Consider the following 23,464-nt stretch of genomic DNA (forward strand, 5'->3'; position numbering starts at 1 on the left):
CCTCAATAAACGAGAGATCAAAACGGTCACTGAAATGGTGACTGGACATTGCTGTTTAAGAAACCACCTATACAAACTAGGTAAGGTGAATGAACCATAGTGTAGAAAGTACGAAATGGAAGAAGAGACTGCCATACACATAATATGCCATTGCAGTGTGGTAAGGCAGGAAATCACTGGTCAACTGAGGTTTGAACCAGAAGTGATCCTAAAACTACTAATAAGAAAACTGTTTGCCTTCGTTGAGGTCGCAGAACTTTTAGAGTTTGAGGAAAAAAACAAGGTATGGTACTTTTGTACTGCCTTATGACCAAGTGCCAGAAAGAGTCGCCTGATCTTAGAATGAGAAGAAGAAGACTATTCAAAATTTGTACCAAAGAATTTATACACACCGGTGGTATTGTTAACATACTTGACCATGTGTTAAAATTATCTGTTATTGTGTCATAAAATCATAAAGGCATATTAATAAGGTAGAATCAAACAGTCAGTTCAGACAGTAAAATAAACAAAGGATTAATTTTAATGAGTAATATAGTTTATCGCCAACCGTCACTAAAGTCATTCATTATTATAATCATTTAACGCCATTTGCGGCAGTAAAGTAACACTTTATTGTACTGAAAGAAGAATTTTACTTTACATGCCGCGATTTATCAAAATAAACTGAGATTGAGTGTAAGTGGTCGATGGCAGTAATCGATTATTTATTTGAGTGAACTTAAAATTTATTTACTTTAATTATTAAAAATATTGTATAAAATTTAGAATTTACAGAAAGTGAACGTCTGTATTATTTTGCAATTATATTCATAAAACATAAATCAAACAGTATTCGTTGGACAGTGAACAGGTGTGTATCGATATCGATAGCTGTGCCGGTGTCCTTGACTAGTGTTATTAATAAATTTGTGGGTAATTTATTTAAATATAGAAATAGTCCAGTCTACAAGTATAAGGTAGGATCTAAATATTTACTATTATGAGTGACTCGGGGGGTGGTGCTGAACCACCCCAGAGTAATACATCCTCAATGGAAACGGAAGAAAAAACATATAAATTTAAATCATAGGTATAAACCAAATGATTCAGGCCCTTACTATGTTTTTGTGAGTCGATAGATAAACAGTTGACTCGCTTAACGGCAGTCCGCGTCGGTCACTATTTATTTAAGAATCAGTTTTTCAAACATGATGTACAAGACATAAAAGCTGTAGGTAGAAATAAGGTGAAGGTAATCTTTAAAACTTATACTTGCGCAAATTCTCTAGTCGAACACGAGCTTATTAAGAGCAATAAACTTGTTGCGTATATTCCATCATTTTTTGTCCAAAAAAAGGGAATAATCAGAGAATGTGATACGTTTTTGGAAGAAAAGTATATTTTGGAAAATATTGTTTCGGATAAAAAAGTTATCGAAGTAAAAAGGTTGAAAAGGAAAATAATCGATTCTGATAACGAAACAATTCTTGTTCCTCGCCAGATGGTAATATTAACTTTTGAAGGAAATAGCATTCCTAAGACTGTTAAATTAGACTTGGTTAGATTTAATGTTGAACAGTATATGTACCCAGTTGTTCAGTGCTTTTTTTGCTTTCGGTTCGGCCATACTGCTCGGCAATGCAAATCAACAACAAATCGTTGCAAAAACTGTAGTCAAATACACGATAATAATGAAACATGTACTAACTCACTCTTCTGTTTACATTGCAACTCCTCTGAACACAACTCTCTCTCTAAACAGTGTCCTACATTTAAACATCAATACAAAATAAAATCAATCATGGCTTTTGAAAATACTACTTTTAAAGAGGCAGAAGCCATAGCTAATAATCCGTCATACGCCAAGATAACTACAAATAATAGATTCGATATTTTAAATACTATAGAAAATTTTCCCTCCTTAACTCCCAATGTCCATGAAGGCTCAAATCAAAATCAATCATATGTACCTGCTTTTAAAAGATCAGGAAACAAGCGTAAAGCTGTCTCTCCTACTGCGACCGAGAAACCTCCAACTTTTCCAAGATCTCACAAAACTAAAAATACCATATCCCAACCCATAATCCCCAATCCCTACCGGGACGAGTTTATGGCTTACAAAGAAAAAATAGAATGTAAAATAATTAATGAAATCCCAGCTTTGATAGAAAATATTATCAAGAAAATTAACCCTAAAATATTTTTACCTAATTTACAAAAAAATACAAAGGAAGAAATTGAAAAAATGTTAGGCAACCTAATAAATACTGAAAGTGATGGGGAATAATAGGAGCATACTTCAGTGGAACTGTCAATCTATAAATAAACATAAACTTAGTTTACTTAGTTATCTTGAAAACAATGTAGTTGATGTCATTTTACTTAATGAAACATGGCTTTCACAAAATAAAAATTTTGCTTTAACAGGTTATTACATTGTCAGAACTGATAGACCTGATGGTTTTGGTGGTGTAGCCATCCTCATATCAAATAATCTTTGTTTTACTGAGGTTAAAGTAACTAAAAACTTTAATAAAGGTATTGAAACGTGTGCAGTTTTATAGAACAAATAAAACTAGTAGTTGTTTGCATTTATAAACCTCCTAAGGTAATAGTTACTTGTAGAGATTGGGAAAAACTTTTTAGTCAATTTAGCGGTAAGGTTTTTGTTGGTTGGGATTTCAATGGACACCACAGTAGGTGGGGTTCCTTGAAAGATTCCGCTCAGGGTAAGTGTATAGTGGACGCGTTAGATAACGGTAATTTAGTTTTGCTAAATGACGGTAGACCGACCAAAGTAACAAGACCCAATGAACTTCTATCAATGGTGGATCTGTCCCTCGTTACATCCAATCTAATTGGATACACTCCATGGGATCCTGTCCCTGATACCCTGGGTTCAACTCACTTACCTATACTAATCAATATTGATCTTGAATATCAACCATGCACAATAATTCCTTCCTCTAAATGGAAAGAGTCTTCGGCAAACTGGAATATCTTTAAATATCATATAGAAAAAATATTGGTGAAAATATATTTGATAATAACACTTTTGAGGATCGTTTTGACTTCCTTTTAAAGACAATTGATGATGCTGCCTCATATTCTATGAATATCAAAAACTCTTTTCAGCCAAAAACTAGAACTCCAGTCTGGTGGGATAATGAATGTAAAGTTATGATAAATTCTCGGAAACTTGCATACAAAAATTACAAAAAAGTATCGAATTTTGAAAACTATATTAAATATAAACATATTCAAGCCAAAAGTAAACTTTTGTTTACAAACAAACAAAAAAATTCATGGATTAACTTTGTCAATACTTTAAACAAAAACACTCCCATCAGTAAAATTTGGAATTTTGTTAATAAACTAGTGAATAAAAATTATCACTCAAGAAGATATCCTCTATCAAATGAACTAATAGAACAGTTACTCGACAAATTTGCTCCGCCATATGTTGATCTTCCTATACAGAATAACAGTCAAACTTATAAATACAATATTTTCGAGAAAAGTTTTGATATGGAAGAATTTGAGGCTGCACTCAAGTCTTCTAATTGCTCAGCTCCGGGGCGCGATCAAATTACTTATAACATTATATATGAATTACCTCTTATAGGTAAACAAAGTCTACTAACAGTTTTCAACGATTGGCTTTTCAATGGAAAATATGTAGATCATATGAAAGAAATAGTTATCTGTTTAATTCTTAAACCTAATAAAGATAAAACACTCTCCTCTTCTTATAGACCGATATCATTAATGTCTTGCATATGTAAGACATTCGAAAGACTGATTAAGACTAGGTTAGAATGGCTTATAGAACATTATAGTATTCTCCTAAGTACACAATATGGATTTAGGTCTTGTTTGGGAAAGTATGCAACGTATTTTAGTATTTTAGTTTATTAGTTTTTTATAGTTAAGCATATGACTACTTAATTATGTAATAACAAATACCCTCTTAGTTTTCTTATAATAAATATATACATAGTTTAACTGCATTTTATATAATAGATTTCATAGTTAAATCCTTCTTTGCTACACCACTGGTTGTTCATAAATATTTTCTTGTTGAAAGAGAAAACGCACTCACTTTGACAAAAGTTTGCTTGGCACATGTATCAGGCTAGAAAGTGTTTCAAGGAACCACATGTGTTTTCTTTGCCCCGAAAGGGCGGTACCTGAACCTTGCCAAGGAACAAGGAAGACAAAACTCAACTCAGTACGAAATTCTACGTCGAACGAGACACATTTGCCTAGTTCCCCACCCGGGTGGTCGTTGAGATGCTGTCCACTCCTGGAGATACCGGCCAATTACACCCATTTTAGAGGTAGGTGCGATATTTTCTCTAACATTGATACAATTTATGAACATATAGCCAGGTCAACTTTTTCACATTTGCGTACAAACACACACATTTATTCATTTTTGCTATACTAAATGTACATATATATCTTATCTCTACAAATCTAAACAGTCCATTGTCTCTACTACCTAACTAATTAAACCCAGCGACCATTACTCATCAATCAGAAGACATTAGACGCTTCATTTTGGTTACTATCGAGCCAGGATTTTCATTTTAATTAATTAATATTTTTATTTCATCCTTTGTTTTACTTCATTAATATCTTAATATCAATTAAACGGTCCTTCGAAAAATCTATTCATATTTCAATTACATCTAATTAATTTACATAATTAAGTGTGTTCATACTGTTTAACAATTTTATTTGATTACATTACATAATATAATATTAACTTACTTAATATTTGATTATATAAACACTTTGATTTTTCTATTATTATATTTATCATTCATTGTTTAATAATAAAACATTGGTTATTATTTATTGTGCTATATGATTTTAAGTGATTATTTTTTATTCAATCTGGTATTATACGCATTCTTTTTCTTACACGTTCTTCTTCTTAAATTATTTGGATTCTATCTGTACCTGTTTCGTTATCCTTACTGTACTTATCTATTTGTTGCTATTTCTGCTGTCTTGTATTATTGGTATACTATTATTATATTAGTTCTATTGGCAATAATATTATTACTCATTTGCGATTATTTGTGTCTCACATCAAATAGTATAATTTGTCTTATTCAATTCTAGAGCATTTATTCATTTTTCGTTGGTTTGCTTTGTTTAATTTTGACTGCATTTTCGCTTTACATACGTTCTTACTTCTTATTTCGCAATGTTGAGCAAAATAAACACCTCCAATTCTTCGCTCCAAGCAGCACACCCTAGATTGAAACAGACACTCACATTCAAGCAGCAAGTCAATATTTTTGAACTATTATTCGTAGACGGGCAGATAAATTCGAAACCATTTTTATTGAAATTTTCACACATCGCACCGCTTCATCTCAATTTAATTCGTTCAGTTTTGTTCTACTCATTCTATTCGTACTCAATCCTTTTTCTCATTACTTCTACTTTCTACGTTCTTCGTAATCTCGTTAACTCTAGCCTTTGGTGCCACATAGCACCCTAGGGTTACTATTCAAGGTGTTAAATAATGTTTCTTTTGTTTTGGTTTTCACAATTTTATATACAGGTTCGTCTTTTGTTTGACTAAAAGGCCTTAAGATCATTTCGCGTTGGTTAAACAACATAATTTCTATGTAGACTGCTTGATTTCACCTTACTCATTCATTCATTCGTTTCACAGTAAAGGTTGCAAATCATCGTCTCACACTTCTCTTCGTTTTAACCAACCTGCAAATGAATTTTGCTTCTTAGTTAACCGCTTCTTCAAACATTATATCAAGTGAGAACCACAACTTTGTATTAGATATGTCTCAAACCACTCAGTTCAGTTAGCTCAGACTTTTCTAGTAAACTCTTCTTCTTCATACAACCACGTCCTATAGGCAATCTTATAGGTGCTGAATTGGTTCTTCTTCTGTTACATTCTGATCGAATTCTTTGCGAACCAAATCAACTTGTGGCCTTAGAAACGATTTTCGGTAATATTCTATAGGAGCGAGTCCCTATGGCTCTTTCAATTTCTTTTTACTTCACATTTACACTTGCTTTTTGCACTTTGCTTCTACAAAGGTTTCAGAAAGTCGAAAACATATCTAAATCTGCAGTTTTTGTCCCAGCACAATCAAGTTTATGAAGATATTTTCTAAGCTATGTATTTACTTTACCAGAGACAACACGAAGGTTTTATGGTACTCTATAATTTCGACAACATAATTTATTTTATTTTCTTTTCGATACATACTCACTTACTTTCCGACATATAGTCATTTTGTATGCTAGGAAACCGTTTCAGGAAATCTCATAGAGAAACATGTCGGGTCTAAGAATCATTTTAGTTCTTCCCTGCATATGACACCGTTTCCTGAATACGATTTTAAGGTGTCCACTTACTTAGTTACTTAATTACTTATTTACACAGCTCATTGTGCAGCTTTTTATACAAAAAAAATTATTAAATTCGTTACTTACATCCAAAATTCGTTCTATCTTCGAAGTTCATCTACGTAATATGACGTTCGAGGTGTGTCTCTACATACCACTTTTATACAAGTCCTCAAAGGGCATTTCCTCTGTTACTTAATTTTCGATATTTTCATTACTTCTTCATCTACAACATAAATCAAAGGTATCGATAAATTAACGTTAACAAGGAATTTTGGAACTATTCGAGAGTTCTCTGGAGATCGGCTCCTTGTAAACCGCTCCAAGAATATTCTCCACGTGTCTGCATCAAGTCACGTCTTCATATCTTCTTACTTTACCAAACTCCAAAAGTTTTCGTTTACTACAGAGAATATTCTCCACGTGTCTGCATCAAGTCACGTCTTCATATTTTCTTACTTTACAAAACTCCAAGAGTTTTCGTTTATTGCAGAGAATATTCTCCACGTGTCTGCATCAAGTCACGTCTTCATATTTTCTTACTTTACAAAACTCCAAGAGTTTTCGTTTATTACAGAGAATATTCTCCACGTGTCTGCATCAAGTCACGTCTTCATATTTTCTTACTTTACAAAACTCCAAGAGTTTTCGTTTACTACAGGATCACATTCTCCTACGGCGTCACTAACACTATCGCTACTTTCTACATTCATGACGGTTTTCTAGGAAGTGATTCTCTTTCATCTACTCGCTCTCTACAGTTAGAGCTTATTCAGCTTCTAAAGCTCGATGATTCGCAGCAAGCAACCATCTAAATCTACCCCGGGGTACTCAGCGACTTTGGTTCAGATAATTTGACACTTTTCTCTTTTCGTTTGCCAAGGAGGAATTCGTCCATTATCAAGGTACTTTCCTGGAATGGAGCCGTACGACTGACGTCTTTTCTTTTTTTATCCTCTTGGCTTATTTCTCAGTGTCTTTTACTGTCCAAATGTCTGCTACAACAATATTATTTATATTAACATGTCAGATTGTACTTGTATGTGCCAAATTTCTAGTGTCTTTTTTACATGATCACCAATAGCAGGGTTGGAGCTCTTGGCACTCATAATGTCCATGTCACATTTTGTCAACGAGTTTTTCGTCCAATCTTCACGTTTGGTCAAATTTCACAATTGTTTATTTAGCTTAATTCTTTTCTTGTCAATCATAAGCCACATACAAGGACTGATCTCATGTTTTTCTCGGCATTAAATGCCATCTCATCAAAACCTCGCAGATTGTGTTAGTCGTGGTTGGTCACCGGCACAACTGTTACGGGTTTTCCCTACAATTGGCAGTTTTCTACCGTGGTCCACGTCGAAATATCACTTTATTATTACTTATCGGCTATCGTCGAACACTTTCTTTCTAATACCTACGACCCCTCGTAGAGCTTTCGACGCGGTTCTTCTTCTTTCTTTCGCATCCCACGGTTATCTGTCAATCAATAGAAATTTATATAGGAAAAAATGGTCTTATTTTGACAATCGATTGGATCAGATATCTTTTTCGGTTAACGGCGTCCGACGCGCTTGTTCATCCATGTATGGCAACCTCGGACGTTCGCTGGTCAAAATACGCCCACAGCTCATCTGGCAATCAATATTTCGTCCTTACGGTATTATCCTGACAATCGATTGGATCAGATATCTTTTTCGGTTAACGGCGTCCGACGCGCTTGTTCATCCATGCATGGCAACCTCAGACGTTCGGTGGTCAAGATATGCTTACGGAGTCATATTTCGTTTTCAGTGCATTCCTGTACTATACTACCTCTTTCATTACTTTTCTTTTATTACTATTCTTTTATTACTATTATTTTATTACTTTTACTATTCTAACTCTTTTACTATTTTTACTATTCTATATCTTTTCCATTTTTTTAATCTATCTCTTAACTACGTTATATTCTATCTCTTCATGTTCATCTTTATACTTATACTTCCAATCGTTCTTAAAAACATTCGTTTTTGGAGGGGGAGAATGTTTGGGAAAGTATGCAACGTATTTTAGTATTTTAGTTTATTAGTTTTTTATAGTTAAGCATATGACTACTTAATTATGTAATAACAAATACCCTCTTAGTTTTCTTATAATAAATATATACATAGTTTAACTCCATTTTATATAATAGATTTCATAGTTAAATCCTTCTTTGCTACAGCACTGGTTGTTCATAAATATTTTCTTGTTGAAAGAGAAAACGCACTCACTTTGACAAAAGTTTGCTTGGCACATGTATCAGGCTAGAAAGTGTTTCAAGGAACCACATGTGTTTTCTTTGCCCCGAAAGGGCGGTACCTGAACCTTGCCAAGGAACAAGGAAGACAAAACTCAACTCAGTACGAAATTCTACGTCGAACGAGACACATTTGCCTAGTTCCCCACCCGGGTGGTCGTGGAGATGCTGTCCACTCCTGGAGATACCGGCCAATTACACCCATTTTAGAGGTAGGTGCGATATTTTCTCTAACATTGATACAATTTATGAACATATAGCCAGGTCAACTTTTTCACATTTGCGTACAAAACACACATTTATTCATTTTTGCTATACTAAATGTACATATATATCTTATCTCTACAAATCTAAACAGTCCATTGTCTCTACTACCTAACTAATTAAACCCAGCGACCATTACTCATCAATCAGAAGACATTAGACGCTTCAGGTCTGGTGTTGGAACACTTGATGCAATATCACATTTAGTCACAGACGTTCAAATGACGTTTTCCAGAAACAACTATCTTGCTTGTTTGTTTTTAGACCTAAAAGGGGCATATGATTCTGTTGATTTAACCATGTTGCATAAAAAACTTTATGATATGGGATTACCTCAAAATATAGCTTCTAATATTGTTCATCTTTATAATAATCGTGTTATATATATTAAAGATCATTTAAACCAACTACATGGTCCTAGAATAGCTCATACAGATCTACCACAAGGATCAGTTTTAAGTCCGCTATTGTTCAACATATTTGCAGCAAGTATTCATGGCATTTTTGATAATTCAATTAATTGCATTCAATACGCCGATGACATATGCATCTATACAGATCGTAACTCGTACACTGATTGCCTGGGGGCTCTGGACTTTATCATGCATAAGGTTAATAATTGGGTAACAAATCATGCGCTGACCATTTCCCCTGACAAATCAGCCATAATGATATTCACTAGACATAGGATTCGTACGCCTGACAAAATAAAACTGTCTGGATATGATATACCTATTGTCAAAGAATACAAATATCTTGGCATTCTTCTTGATCCGAAACTTTTATGGTCAAAACATGTTAAATATATAAAAAGCAGAAGTGAAAAAGGTATTAATATCCTTAAATGTGTCACTAATCGTAGATGGGGTGCTGACCCTAAAGTTGCACTGATGTTTTACAGAGCCTACGTGCGATCTATTGTAGACTATGGTTGCATTCTGTATGGTGCTGCCAGTAAAACACATTTATTGACTGTAGACCGCATTCAGTTCAAATGTCTAAGAATATGCTTGGGCACTATGAAGTCTACTCCTAGCCCTGTTCTACTTGCTGAAAGTAACGAAATGCCTCTTCAAAATCGTCGAGAAATGATGGCAATTAAACATATTTTGAAGTTAAGATTAAACAATAATAATCTACTTAGACAACTGTATGAGTTATCAACTGAAAATCTTTCAAATAATTATTGGCGCATAAAAAATTCTCCCCCACTTGCTGATGCTTTCTTAGAAACCTACGATTATTCTAACATCTATGGTAGTGAAAAAATATTACCAATATATAGAGGTGATTTTCAGGTAGGTAATGTTAAATAAACCAAAAGTCATTATACCAAAGTTCACAGAATCTACAGAAATAAATTCTGTCTTACTTAAATCCATATTGAGTGACTATAATGATCACGTTATAATGTATACTGATGGTTCCAAAAAAGAGGATGGTGCCACAGGCTGTGCAGTTTACATTCCACATAAAAGCGAATCCTTGAAAATTAAACTTCCATCACATTGTTCAATATATACCGCTGAAGCGGTAGCAATAGAAAAAGCGTTAGATTGGTTAAATTCACACAAATTAAATAAAGCAGTTATATTATCAGATTCATTATCGGTCATTAAAGAATTAAACTCAAATATGACACAACATAAAAGAAATAGTATTCTGTGTGCCATCAAAAATAAAATATATAATAAAGATATTACAGTTATTTGGGTAAAAAGTCATACCGGCATCAAGGGAAATGTAATGGTTGACCAGCTTGCTAAGGATGCTACCCATGCTGGATTATATTTACCTATATTCACACTGGATGACTTACAGCTACATTATAATAACACAACTTTAATAAAATGGAAAGAAAAATGGAAAAAAATAGCAGCGAACTCAAATAATCAGTATTATATACTATCCACCCTACCTTACCACAAGATATTTCCTATATTTTTAAATACGCAATGTCGAAGAAGACTACAGCGACAATAACTCGTCTGAAAACCAATCACGGCGCATTCCCAGCTCACTTAGCTAAGTTAAATATTATCCCTTCTGGGTTATGCTCATGTGATAATATATCACAATGTGACATCAACCATATTCTTTTCAAGTGCGGTAAACATAAGTCTGAAAGAGATCAGCTCTATTTAAAATTAACAGATCTTAAAATTCAGACTCCCATAAACATCACCCATTTACTTTCTTTAGACAGTAGAGAAATATTTGAGCTAATATGTAACTTTCTTTTTAAAGTTGGATATATTATTTAAAAATTCTTTTTAAAGTTGGATATATTATTTAAAAACCAACAGCGACAATAACTCGTCTGAAAACCAATCACGGCGCATTCCCAGCTCACTTAGCTAAGTTAAATATTATCCCTTCTGGGTTATGCTCATGTGATAATATATCACAATGTGACATCAACCATATTCTTTTCAAGTGCGGTAAACATAAGTCTGAAAGAGATCAGCTCTATTTAAAATTAACAGATCTTAAAATTCAGACTCCCATAAACATCACCCATTTACTTTCTTAGACAGTAGAGAAATATTTGAGCTAATATGTAACTTTCTTTTTAAGTTGATATATTATTTAAAAACCAACACACACACACACACACACACCACACACCACACACACACACACACACACACACACACACACACACACACACCACACACACACACACACACACACACACACACACACACACACACACACACACACACACACACACACACACACACACACACACACACACACACACACACACACACACACACACACACACACACACACACACACACACACACACACACACACACACACACACACACACACACACACACACACACACACACACACACACACACACACACACACACACACACACACACACACACACACACACACACACACACACACACACACACACACACACACACACACACACACACACACACACACACACACACACACACACACACACACACACACACACACACACACACACACACACACACACACACACACACACACACACACACACACACACACACACACACACACACACACACACACACACACACACACACACACACACACACACACACACACACACACACACACACACACACACACACACACACACACACACACACACACACACACACACACACACACACACACACACACACACACACACACACACACACACACACACACACACACACACACACACACACACACACACACACACACACACACACACACACACACACACACACACACACACACACACACACACACACACACACACACACACACACACACACACACACACACACACACACACACACACACACACACACACACACACACACACACACACACACACACACACACACACACACACACACACACACACACACACACACACACACACACACACACACACACACACACACACACACACACACACACACACACACACACACACACACACACACACACACACACACACACACACACACACACACACACACACACACACACACACACACACACACACACACACACACACACACACACACACACACACACACACACACACACACACACACACACACACACACACACACACACACACACACACACACACACACACACACACACACACACACACACACACACACACACACACACACACACACACACACACACACACACACACACACACACACACACACACACACACACACACACACACACACACACACACACACACACACACACACACACACACACACACACACACACACACACACACACACACACACACACACACACACACACACACACACACACACACACACACACACACACACACACACACACACACACACACACACACACACACACACACACACACACACACACACACACACACACACACACACACACACACACACACACACACACACACACACACACACACACACACACACACACACACACACACACACACACACACACACACACACACACACACACACACACACACACACACACACACACACACACACACACACACACACACACACACACACACACACACACACACACACACACACACACACACACACACACACACACACACACACACACACCACACATTACTCAAAACTTAACAGATTTAGTAATTAGGTACTTATTCAATATTAATAACAACTATTGATTAAACATCGAAATCGGCCATCATGCAAAAGCTTTCTGTCACTGTCATCGTCATTACTGTCATAAGAAATTTTTATTTCGTCTAAAATTAATTACATTAATCAAAACTTAACAGATTTAGTAATTAGGTACTTATTCAATATTAATAACAACTATTGATTAAACATCGAAATCGGCCATCATGCAAAAGCTTTCTGTCACTGTCATCGTCATTACTGTCATAAGAAATTTTTATTTCGTCTAAAATTAATCAAATTCTTAAATTTTTTAAGTTTTTTATTAATGCAAATACAAATTGTATATTATGAAATTGTGTTTTTGTTAATTCGATTATGTATATATAGGACGGTGAAAGATATTAATGATAATTTGTTAGCAAATATATTTATTTATATTTTCTACTATTCATCAAGGGAAAAGCAACTGCGCTGCGGGAGGCTACACTTCATAAACATAACGTAACTATTAACGGTATTTTTAATTTTTGGTATTTTATTTTAAGTGTTAAAATTGGTTTAATATTTGAATAAAAATACAATTAAATATTTAAAATATATTTCGTTGAAATCATAATAATAGAAGTATAACGTCTTACGTGCGTACCAAGTACACACACTCTTTTTTCATTCGGATGTAATTAAAAAAGTGTTAATGTTTTTTATGATTGGCGATAAAATTTTGTATGCACCACGTCAGTAAAGATTGTTTATCGAACTCGCCTGTTATTCGCTTCGCTCGCTATGCTCGCTCTGCTCATAATATCAGACTCGTTCGATAAAGAGTAATTTTACTGACTTGGTACATAAATAACTATCTACTTCATGTACGAGTATAACAGTGTTTTTAATATAGTCAGTGTTTTGTATTATTAATCTGTTATTTTCATCATTTTAGCTTTCATTACTCCATTTTATTTTTATGTTGAGTTATTTCTGTGTGTTTTTTAGTCGTAGAACTAAGGCATTGTATTCATTGTTGCTTCACGTTAAGCTGTATACGTAGTACTAAAAGCATGCAATAGTCTAGGCAAGTTCTTAGTTTTGTATTTATATTTTTAATGCATACTTAATGTATTTTTAATGCAATTGTACAAACATAACATTAAATATGATATTACAACAACCAAATAAAACCAATAATGACATACTTACATAATACATATGTGTACAACTTTTATTTTCAATCAATAAAAATATATCAAACAAGCTGAAAATACGAGCATTATCATAACGAAAACTTTGTTTATTTACGTATTTAAATTCATAATATTATTATGGAAAACTGCTATTATGAAAAGTTGTTTAGAATTAAAACCTATTATATCATTATAATTTAAATGTTGTGAACTACAAAGGCACTTTACTCTTGATCGAAATTCATATTTTTTATATACAGTGGAACCCCGATAAGTCGGCCTCCGGTAACCCGGAAGTCCGGATAACTCGGACCAATTTTCATCATACAAAACAAACATTATTTCCTTAATTACGTATTTTTTATGGGAAATAAATGCAACTCATAAATATTGGCGATATCATTTTAAAGTCTTCTACTTTAAAATGTATAATATACGTCTGAATTGCCAATATAAATGAGTCAGATTAAATAAATTATTAGAAGAATTTTTTTACTTAGCAACAACATGTTTGTTTTATTTTAATAGTATTTTGTATTTTGACAACGAAACCCGATTTGGGCTTCGAAACGTTAATAAATTCATTTTTTAGTAAAATTGTGGCTTATTTCCCATAAAAAATACGTAATTATAAAAATGCCACAAGGAAATAGCTTCAGAAAAACATTATTTCCCTTTGACTGAGTTTTTTACCAAGAAATAAACAATACTGTATACAACTGTACGCAATTTAGATGTACTGTGCATATGTAAGTGTTTTTGCAATTATTATAATGTGTATTTGTTTATTATTTATATGTATTTTATTAATTTTTACCATATTCTCCGGCTAACCCGGATTTTCGATAACCCGGATCAGCCACGGTCCCGATTAATCCGACTTAGCGAGGTTCCACTGTACCTCCTATAAAATTGATAAAATTTGATATATGATGGTTGCATCTAGGATCTTAGACTATGGAGAGCTTTTTATGAAGAATAACTTTTCTTCGTCAAATTAAAAATAAAAGAGTTATAAAAAATGATAATCATGTTGGTATCCGTACTTTGAGAAAAATCTTCAAATATTTTTTTCATTAGAAAGATGTAATTGCATATATTAGAACATAATTTTTTATTCCAAACATTTCATAACAATAATTTTCAATATTGTGAAATAAATAATACTCTTTAGCGAAATTCATATTTTTTGACATACCTCGTATAATATAGATAAAATTTAATACCTGATGGTTGAATCTCAGGTTTTAGATCATTCAGAACTTTTTATGAAGAATAACTTTTTTTCGTAAAATTAAAAATAAAAAAGTTTCCCGTAATATATGTGCAACTTAAGTGACACCCTGTATATAATGTAATAGGGTAGACAGCTTAAATAAAATAAAATATATAGATACTAATCCAAAATACCCACATATTGTTAAAATTATTCAAATTCATTAATAGGGCTTTTCATCGATTGTCATTTGTTTCGAGCTTCTGTCATGTGTCACATAATATTAATATAGCTACGTCATACGTCTTCGGTTTGTATCATTGATAGATACCAATAACGTATGACGTAGATATATTAATATTATGTGACACATGACAGAAGCTCGAAACAAATGACTGTGAATGAAAAGCCCTATTACAACCGTCACATATACAATTACAAACGTACATTACGTCAAATAAAGAATTACGTCAATGTTTTTTTCATTTCAAAAATAATTTATATACAATATATAACCTGAACTTACAAATAAATTAAATTAATAAACAGTTTACTTACACGAGATCCGATATTTTATTACATGTAATAAATTGAATTTTTAAGAGACACACAAAAATGCGACTGCACCATTGAGATATTAAGCATAGACTCGGCATACTCACCAAAAAAGCGTAACGCGGAAACAGCATGAAAACAGTCGATCGGTGGTCTATCTATCTCTTAACCAAACGATCCCGCGCATGTGACTGACAAGATGGCTAGACCACTCAATCCTATGTCGACGTTACACCTCGATGCATTGAGTGGCATATCCCTAGCCAAGTCTATCCTTTTACATGTCTCTGGACTGCACTCGTTCAATTCTGGAAGGGAAATGTCAAACGTTTGTAAAACTACTAATTACCAGCAACGATTTGAGTTGACGTTCAGCTGTGTCGACAGAAAAGAAATATTCGAAGAAGGATTATGACGTCACATTTTTGACTTCGAGTTCGATTACCTCGGAAGATGGTTAGAGATATCGAAATGCCGTTTTCAGATTTGGATTCAGAGGACAAAACTACATGAGAATCCATCGGTAAATCGGCTCTAAGTATTGCAGGAGCGGCGACGCACGAACGAACTGACTTTGCGAATTTATAAACAAGTTTTCCAAAAAATTGCCTCACTCAGATAAGAGTATTTTCAGTGTTTCAAGATTACTCTGTTTTGCTTTGTAATAGTGTGTCTAAAAAAAACAAAATTCCCACCTTAAAATTCGTATTGCAATTCACTTTGAAGGTGTTACAGAGCGTTATATGCACAGCACTGTCCCTTTGTTTGTCTGTTTTTAAACAAAAATTGGCATTGTTTGTACCATTATATTTTATTTTGACTATCATTCTAGGAGTGAAGAAACCGATTTGCAATCTGCAATCAACAAAACAATCGACGATCCATTTCTAGTAGTTTAAGAATTATTTGGTTTATCACAATCCGTCTCCTCAACCTTTCTCTGATGTGTGGACACGTATTCTACTTTATTTTTATTGTGATATGAACTTTTTGCTAAATGAGTGAATATACTAGAGGCGAGTATTACATACATAATATATTGAATTGCCAGTCTTCTCTTTAAATATTGTACCTATAAAGAATTGTTTTGCGTTCTACTATACTTAAATTGTTCTGTCTGGCATATTGCATATATTTATATTGCACGGAAAATAATATATGATAAAATGTAGAACATACTGGAAGTTAATCATTTTCATTAATGATAACTATTAATATGCTAAGAAACTTATCAAGCCGTTAAAAAATCTTTCGACGCTTGTTTGATATGCAAAACTATGCCCGACACAATAATTTAAACACATTGAATTTATTAATATTATTGTATTTAACTGAACTATCGATCAATGTTTAGTAAAAATATGATCAGCTAGATATTACATCGGAAAATATTATTTTACTTACGTTATTATAATATATATTATAATGTAGCAGAATGTACCTATCAAGAAAAACAAAACAAATAATATACAGTGATGAAGGCGCTAATAACCAGCAAAATAACCCAAAAGATGGAAAACATACGACGTTATGAAATAAAAAGAGATAAAACTAGTAGAGGTGGGAAATTATCGGTATAAACCTATAAATATATATTACATTACGATATTTCCCACCTTTATACATTAGTTTAAGAACTAGTTGACTTCAGTCATAATTATAGGTATGACGTCGAAAAACATTTTATTTTAATTTGTTAGAAGAACAAATAAATATATTAAGACAGATGATAGCAAAAAACCTTAATTAGTAGCCATTTTAATTATAAATCAAACTAATAATAACAACAACTCATTGTTGTTATTATTACTAAAATATTTTACTAAACGTCATCCGTATAATATTATGACTGAAGTCAACTAGAGCTAAGGTCTAAAGGTGGGAAATATTGTAATGTAATGTTTTTTTATAGGTTATACCGATAATTTCTCACCTCTGATAGTTTATTCTCTTTCTATTTCACGACGTATTATGTTTTTCTTCTATTGCGTTATTTTGCCGGTTATTAGTGCGCTCATCACTGTATTACTTAAATGTTTAATGGTAATACCGTTATATCAAATAATATACAAGAAGTGCAGTAATATAGTTTAGTGGTGAAATAATATGATTATTTGGTGGACACAGATTTATCGAATTTCTGCAATTTTCTAGATTATGTATGATCTTAAGTGGTAGCATTTCATTAGTTAGATATTAGTTCTTTGTCTCATTTTATGTTAGGTCTGGACTAATCTATATAAACACAATTTGTTTTGTTGGAGATAGGCGTCAGGGTTGGTGCTTAGAGTTTTAATTTTATATGATTACAAGGCCGCTAATTTAATCTATCAACCCCATCCTTTATTAAGGTTCGGCACAGATAGTGATAATAGTCGACTACTCAGTCCAACGAGACGTAACAATACACATATCACAACAAAATATACAAAAAACACTATAGAATGAAAGACAATAGAAGTGCAAAAGAACTAGAAACAAGTCATAATAAGATCAGGAGATTAACCAACAATTAAACTCCATGTTGTATTTTTTATTTTATTTGAATAGCTTTTAGCTTTTCATTGATTGATGGTTTAGAGTTTATTTATAAACATTTATGTGAACTTGGAGCAAAAATAAATATTTGCTACAAGTGTATTGCATGAAAATAGTGATGTCTTATAGTCTTGGTTGACTGGCAATTCTACAACAAAATCATCCTTTCTACTTTGATGTATCATTTTTTTTACAAGAAAACGATATGGGTAATAGTTGCAGGTTACCGTATTATTTATACTTTATTATACTATTTTAGACTATAGATTGAAGTTATCCATGAAAAAAAAACGAACGAAAATAGAAAAAAAATTTAACACAAAATACAAATTTTAGCAGTAATATACATATTCCTCAAATATTCGAGGATTTTTCTTACAAATATATGTTTTTCAAATTCAGGATAGTTAGTTATTGCAGATTTTATGAATATATTGTAAATAGAGATTCAAAAAGGTAATTGTTTGTTGTTGAAATTATTTTTTTTATTATTTTTACGAACGCAGAATAATTTTGAACTGAATTTTATACCACTTTATCAATAAAGATACTTTACTTACCAGTCGAAAACTCATACACTAAGAATTTTTTTTTTCCTTTTTCTTAACTACACGCTTAATTTAGTAGTCTTCTTACTGATCATCATCACATGGGTTAAATAGTTCTGTATAGGCACTGCTTTTCCTTCGGTTAATCTGTTTGACTTTTTTCTATTTCTTGGTTAATGTTCTTATTCATTTTTAAATCCTGTTAACAGAATATTTCCAACTTTATTTATTTCCTTTCGTTTTTTATTTCTATGTAGCTTTAACTCTTGCTTACTCGACATGCATCTCAGTTAAATTGTTGACAAACCTGTTTTCTTTGATATATCCTATTAGATTTTCTAGCAGTTGTATTAAATTTAAGTACTATTCTCCGTCCTCTTTGTTCCTGATTTCTTGACCATTTTTACACTATATTGATTCATTCCGGCAGTTCTGCAATAAATATATTATTTTTTTACCTTTAACCTCTACATGAAACTGTGTTATATTTCCAAAACGTTTGAAATCTATGTAAAGGTGGTGGTTCGGAATACCTTGTGTTGCTAAGAGGAATACTAATTGTTCCTAAGTGATTCCAGGATCAATTATTATTTTTAAATTCATAAATTTAATAATGTGGTATCAGAATATAACAGAAACTCAGAATACAGTTTAGAAAATCGTCTGATTATTATCTCGCAACGCAGAGGACAATAAGATAAATTCATCTAATAGGAATAGCAAGGTATTGACAGAAGTGAACCAAGAAGAAAAACGCCGTGTCATCGATAAAGAAAATGTGAAAACTTTGACCTGTTTGAATAATATAACCACGATTTCATATTAAGTAATATATTCTGGTATAAATCTTAAAATTTCATTTTTATAATAAAATTTAAAATTGTATTCAACAGACAGCTACATTTAAAAAAAATCTATTTCCCCTATCCACCAAAGTTCAATATTGTTAACAGAAACTTTTACAAGCATTACATAGCATGCGTCATCATTTAAAGCATACGAAATAAGTCGATGATAAGTCGGAAATTGAAATTTACTAAACGCAACAGCAAGGGACAGTAAGTGACTTGCTGTTGCGTTTAGTAAATTTCAATTTCCGACTTATCATCGACTTACTTCGTATGCTTTAAATGATAACGCACGGGTAAAGGATTCAGGGACTCAACATTTTGTTTAAATCCCGTGCGTCATCATTTAAAGCATACGAAATAACTCTGAAATTTACTGAACGCAACGGCAAGTGGATATTATTCCGATCACGGGTTATAGTATAAAATTTGACGTTATCAAATAAATAGAATGTCAAATGTAAGTTTTGCTTTAAAATTTTGGTGCATAATTACAGCTACCTTTGAAGTAGCTTAATAAATTATTTTATTATCACTGATTAATATATAAATAAACAATTTATAAAAGAATTCAATAACATATTTTCTTTTTGTTATTTTATTCACTTTGGCGGAACCTTAAACACAAGCAGACTTGGCAGACTAGTATGTCATCCACTACGTGGATGACATACTAGTCTGCTTTACAGGAACTAACAGACAACTTGACCAATTTCTATCATACATTAATTCACTTCATAGTAATATTGAGTTCACAATAGAAACAGAACAGAATAATTCCATAAACTTTCTAGATGTAACGATTACCAGACTACACAACAAACATGAGTTCTCCGTATATCATAAACCTACCCATACTGACACAACTATACACAATTCATCATCCCATCCTACACAACACAAATTAGCAGCCTACCATAGCATGATACATAGACTGACAGAAATTCCTATGACAAAAAATAACTTCGAGACAGAACTAAATATCATTAGACAAATAGCAGTAAACAATGGCTATAACGAACAAACAGTTAACAACATTTTAAACCAAAAACTCCATAAGAAAGCCTTGAAATTAGTGTATCCACCACCACAGAAAGAACCCAGTACCTTCTGCTCTCTCACATATACTGGCAAAATAACAACAAAAATAGCCAGATACATAAAAAAGAAAGGAATAACACCAGCTTTCAGAACTAACTTCAGAACTTAAGCTTTCAGAACAACTTAAGCAAACATATTAAAAACAATAAAAGCCGAAAGAGAAAGCAACTACAGAGTGGTGTGTACAAACTAACTTGTGGTGACTGTCCGAAAACTTACATCGGTCAAACTGGCAGAACTTTTGACAAACGGATAGCAGAACACAAAAGGGCTTTCAACAATAGAAAAACAGACACTTCTACATACACACTTCACCTTCTAGATCATAATCATTCTTTCAATGAAGAGTTTCAAATTCTACATATTCAAAATAAAGGCCTTAAGCTATCACTTTTAGAATCAATGGAAATTAATAAATTGAAAAATACAGATATAATTCTGAATGACCAACTCGAGACAAACAGCTCCCCACTCCTCAACCTCTTCAGTTAAAGACTTAAAAAGGCAAACACATTGTAAAATATATCACTTGAGAAAGGCACTTTGCCGAAACAGCTGTAGTAATAACATAGTTGTAATAAATTTTGTGGAAGTATAGAAAAACAAACGTTTTTCAGTGTTTTATTGTGAGTTAAACACAAGCATTCAACTGTGTCAACAATGAGGTTAGCTTTGTACGTTGTCAAAATTTATCGTAAAATAACATAAACTTATTACAAAATTTCTAACTCCAATATAAAATTAGTTGTGAAAACAACTGTTTGTATACTATAAAAAAACTTCAAAATGCAAAAATTCGACAAAATAACAGCAAAAAATTCAACAAACTGACAGCCACAAAAGTAAACAAACCAAAACGTCAGAAATTGTACTTAAAATATGTGAAGACATCCCCAATCGTCTTTCTTTGTACCTATCTCTTTTCAATGCACTGAGTCTAAATCGTTCATAAAAATAACATGTGTTTTTACTTAATAACAGACGGCAGCTGGTTTGTCATTAATTTCATGCGTGGAAGAGAATGATGCTAAATAAAAAGTATGTGTTTTATCTCGCCAGGTATTAATGACGCACGGGTAAAGACTCGCGGACTCAACTGTAGCTGAGATACTCTCATGCTGAATTCTTCAAAACAACAGCATCGTATAACCCTATTTTTAAACCAGGAGGGGTAAACTCAAAAGACAAATTCACACCTAATAATGTCACTAGATAAATCACTAAATATGTATCACTAAATATGCATCACCGGCAATCACTTGTCGGCCTTCGACGGTAATCCATAAATATTATATAATACTAAGAGGTCGCTAAAGAGATCTAAAAACTGTTTTTTATATAAAAGCAGACTCATTTTTTAAAAATTAAAGGAATAATGCAGAAAACACAAAAAATCGCCGATATAACTTAATTAAGCTATGAAATGCCAATAGTGTAAAAATTTCATAAATGTCAATAGTGTCAAAATTTCATAAATGTCAATTATGTCAAAATTTCACAACAGTGGAGTAAACAAAGACATAATAAGAATAGACTAGGTAAGGTATGGGCCGCTCTGTGAATAGAGGTGTAACGCCGATATCAACGACGTCATTGGCCAATATTCACTTTGAGAGGTCTAGCCATTTTTGTCTGTTACATGCGCGAGATCGCTTGGTAAAAAGAGATAGATAGGCCACTGTTCGACTGCTCGCGAGTTACACTATTTTGTACACTCAGTATGCCTTGTCTATTCTTATTATGTCTATGGGAGTAAGCTTGCTTGAGGTTAGACCAATTACAAACAAGCATTACGGCGCGGTAAATTTGAAGTACTCCTCCTAGTTTAAAAACAGGAAATAGTAATTACGTAATGAATACTTTTATTCGTATGACAGTAGCAAAATTCTAATATGCGATGCCCTTATAATACCGTAAAGGTTACAATGCATAGAAATCAATGGTGGTTTTTCAATTATTTTTTATGAACCATAATTTTTATTGATTCATGGTTACTTATTAAATATTTTACAAAATTTGCATCTGATAAGATTAACAGATACAACCATTTGTTAGATCTAATAACGTTCTTGACCAAATAAATAAATACAATATTAACCACACGAATAAAAATATACATTCTCTACATCTTCTTATATTAGTACTGGAAAAAAAATCATATAATAATGTAATAAAGTTTTGGGGAAAATATGAGGTACAAAAACGTATTTCTTTATTTGCAGAATATTAAATTTAATGCAGAATATCGCATTGTTTTTAAGCGCCTCAATCATTTGGTTTAACTTAAATTTACTTATCTCATTATTATCAATAATTTAGTAGCACATCCAGATATTTCCAAAAGGATTACACCTTTGGAGAAAGACT

General features: G+C 33.0%; 1 protein-coding gene across 5 annotated transcripts in view; it reads left to right on the plus strand.

The window, feature by feature from the left end:
- Positions 1-19,185, plus strand: part of LOC114341526 (RB1-inducible coiled-coil protein 1) — a 604,353-nt gene extending 585,168 nt beyond the window's left edge. For 4 of the 5 annotated variants that reach the window (XM_050641726.1, XM_050641728.1, XM_050641731.1 and 1 more), the window contains one exon: positions 16,895-19,185. In XM_050641726.1, the coding sequence (XP_050497683.1) occupies positions 16,895-16,896 (2 nt within the window). In that variant the 3' untranslated portion in view covers positions 16,897-19,185. Of the gene's footprint in view, positions 1-8,584; positions 8,616-16,894 lie in introns of those variants that run through there. The other variant, XM_050641730.1, reaches the window with a different exon arrangement.
- Positions 19,186-23,464: the final 4,279 nt, after the last annotated feature.

Source organism: Diabrotica virgifera, chromosome 1 (genome assembly GCF_917563875.1).
Source record: "Diabrotica virgifera virgifera chromosome 1, PGI_DIABVI_V3a".
Classification (NCBI taxonomy): Eukaryota; Metazoa; Arthropoda; class Insecta; order Coleoptera; family Chrysomelidae; genus Diabrotica; species Diabrotica virgifera.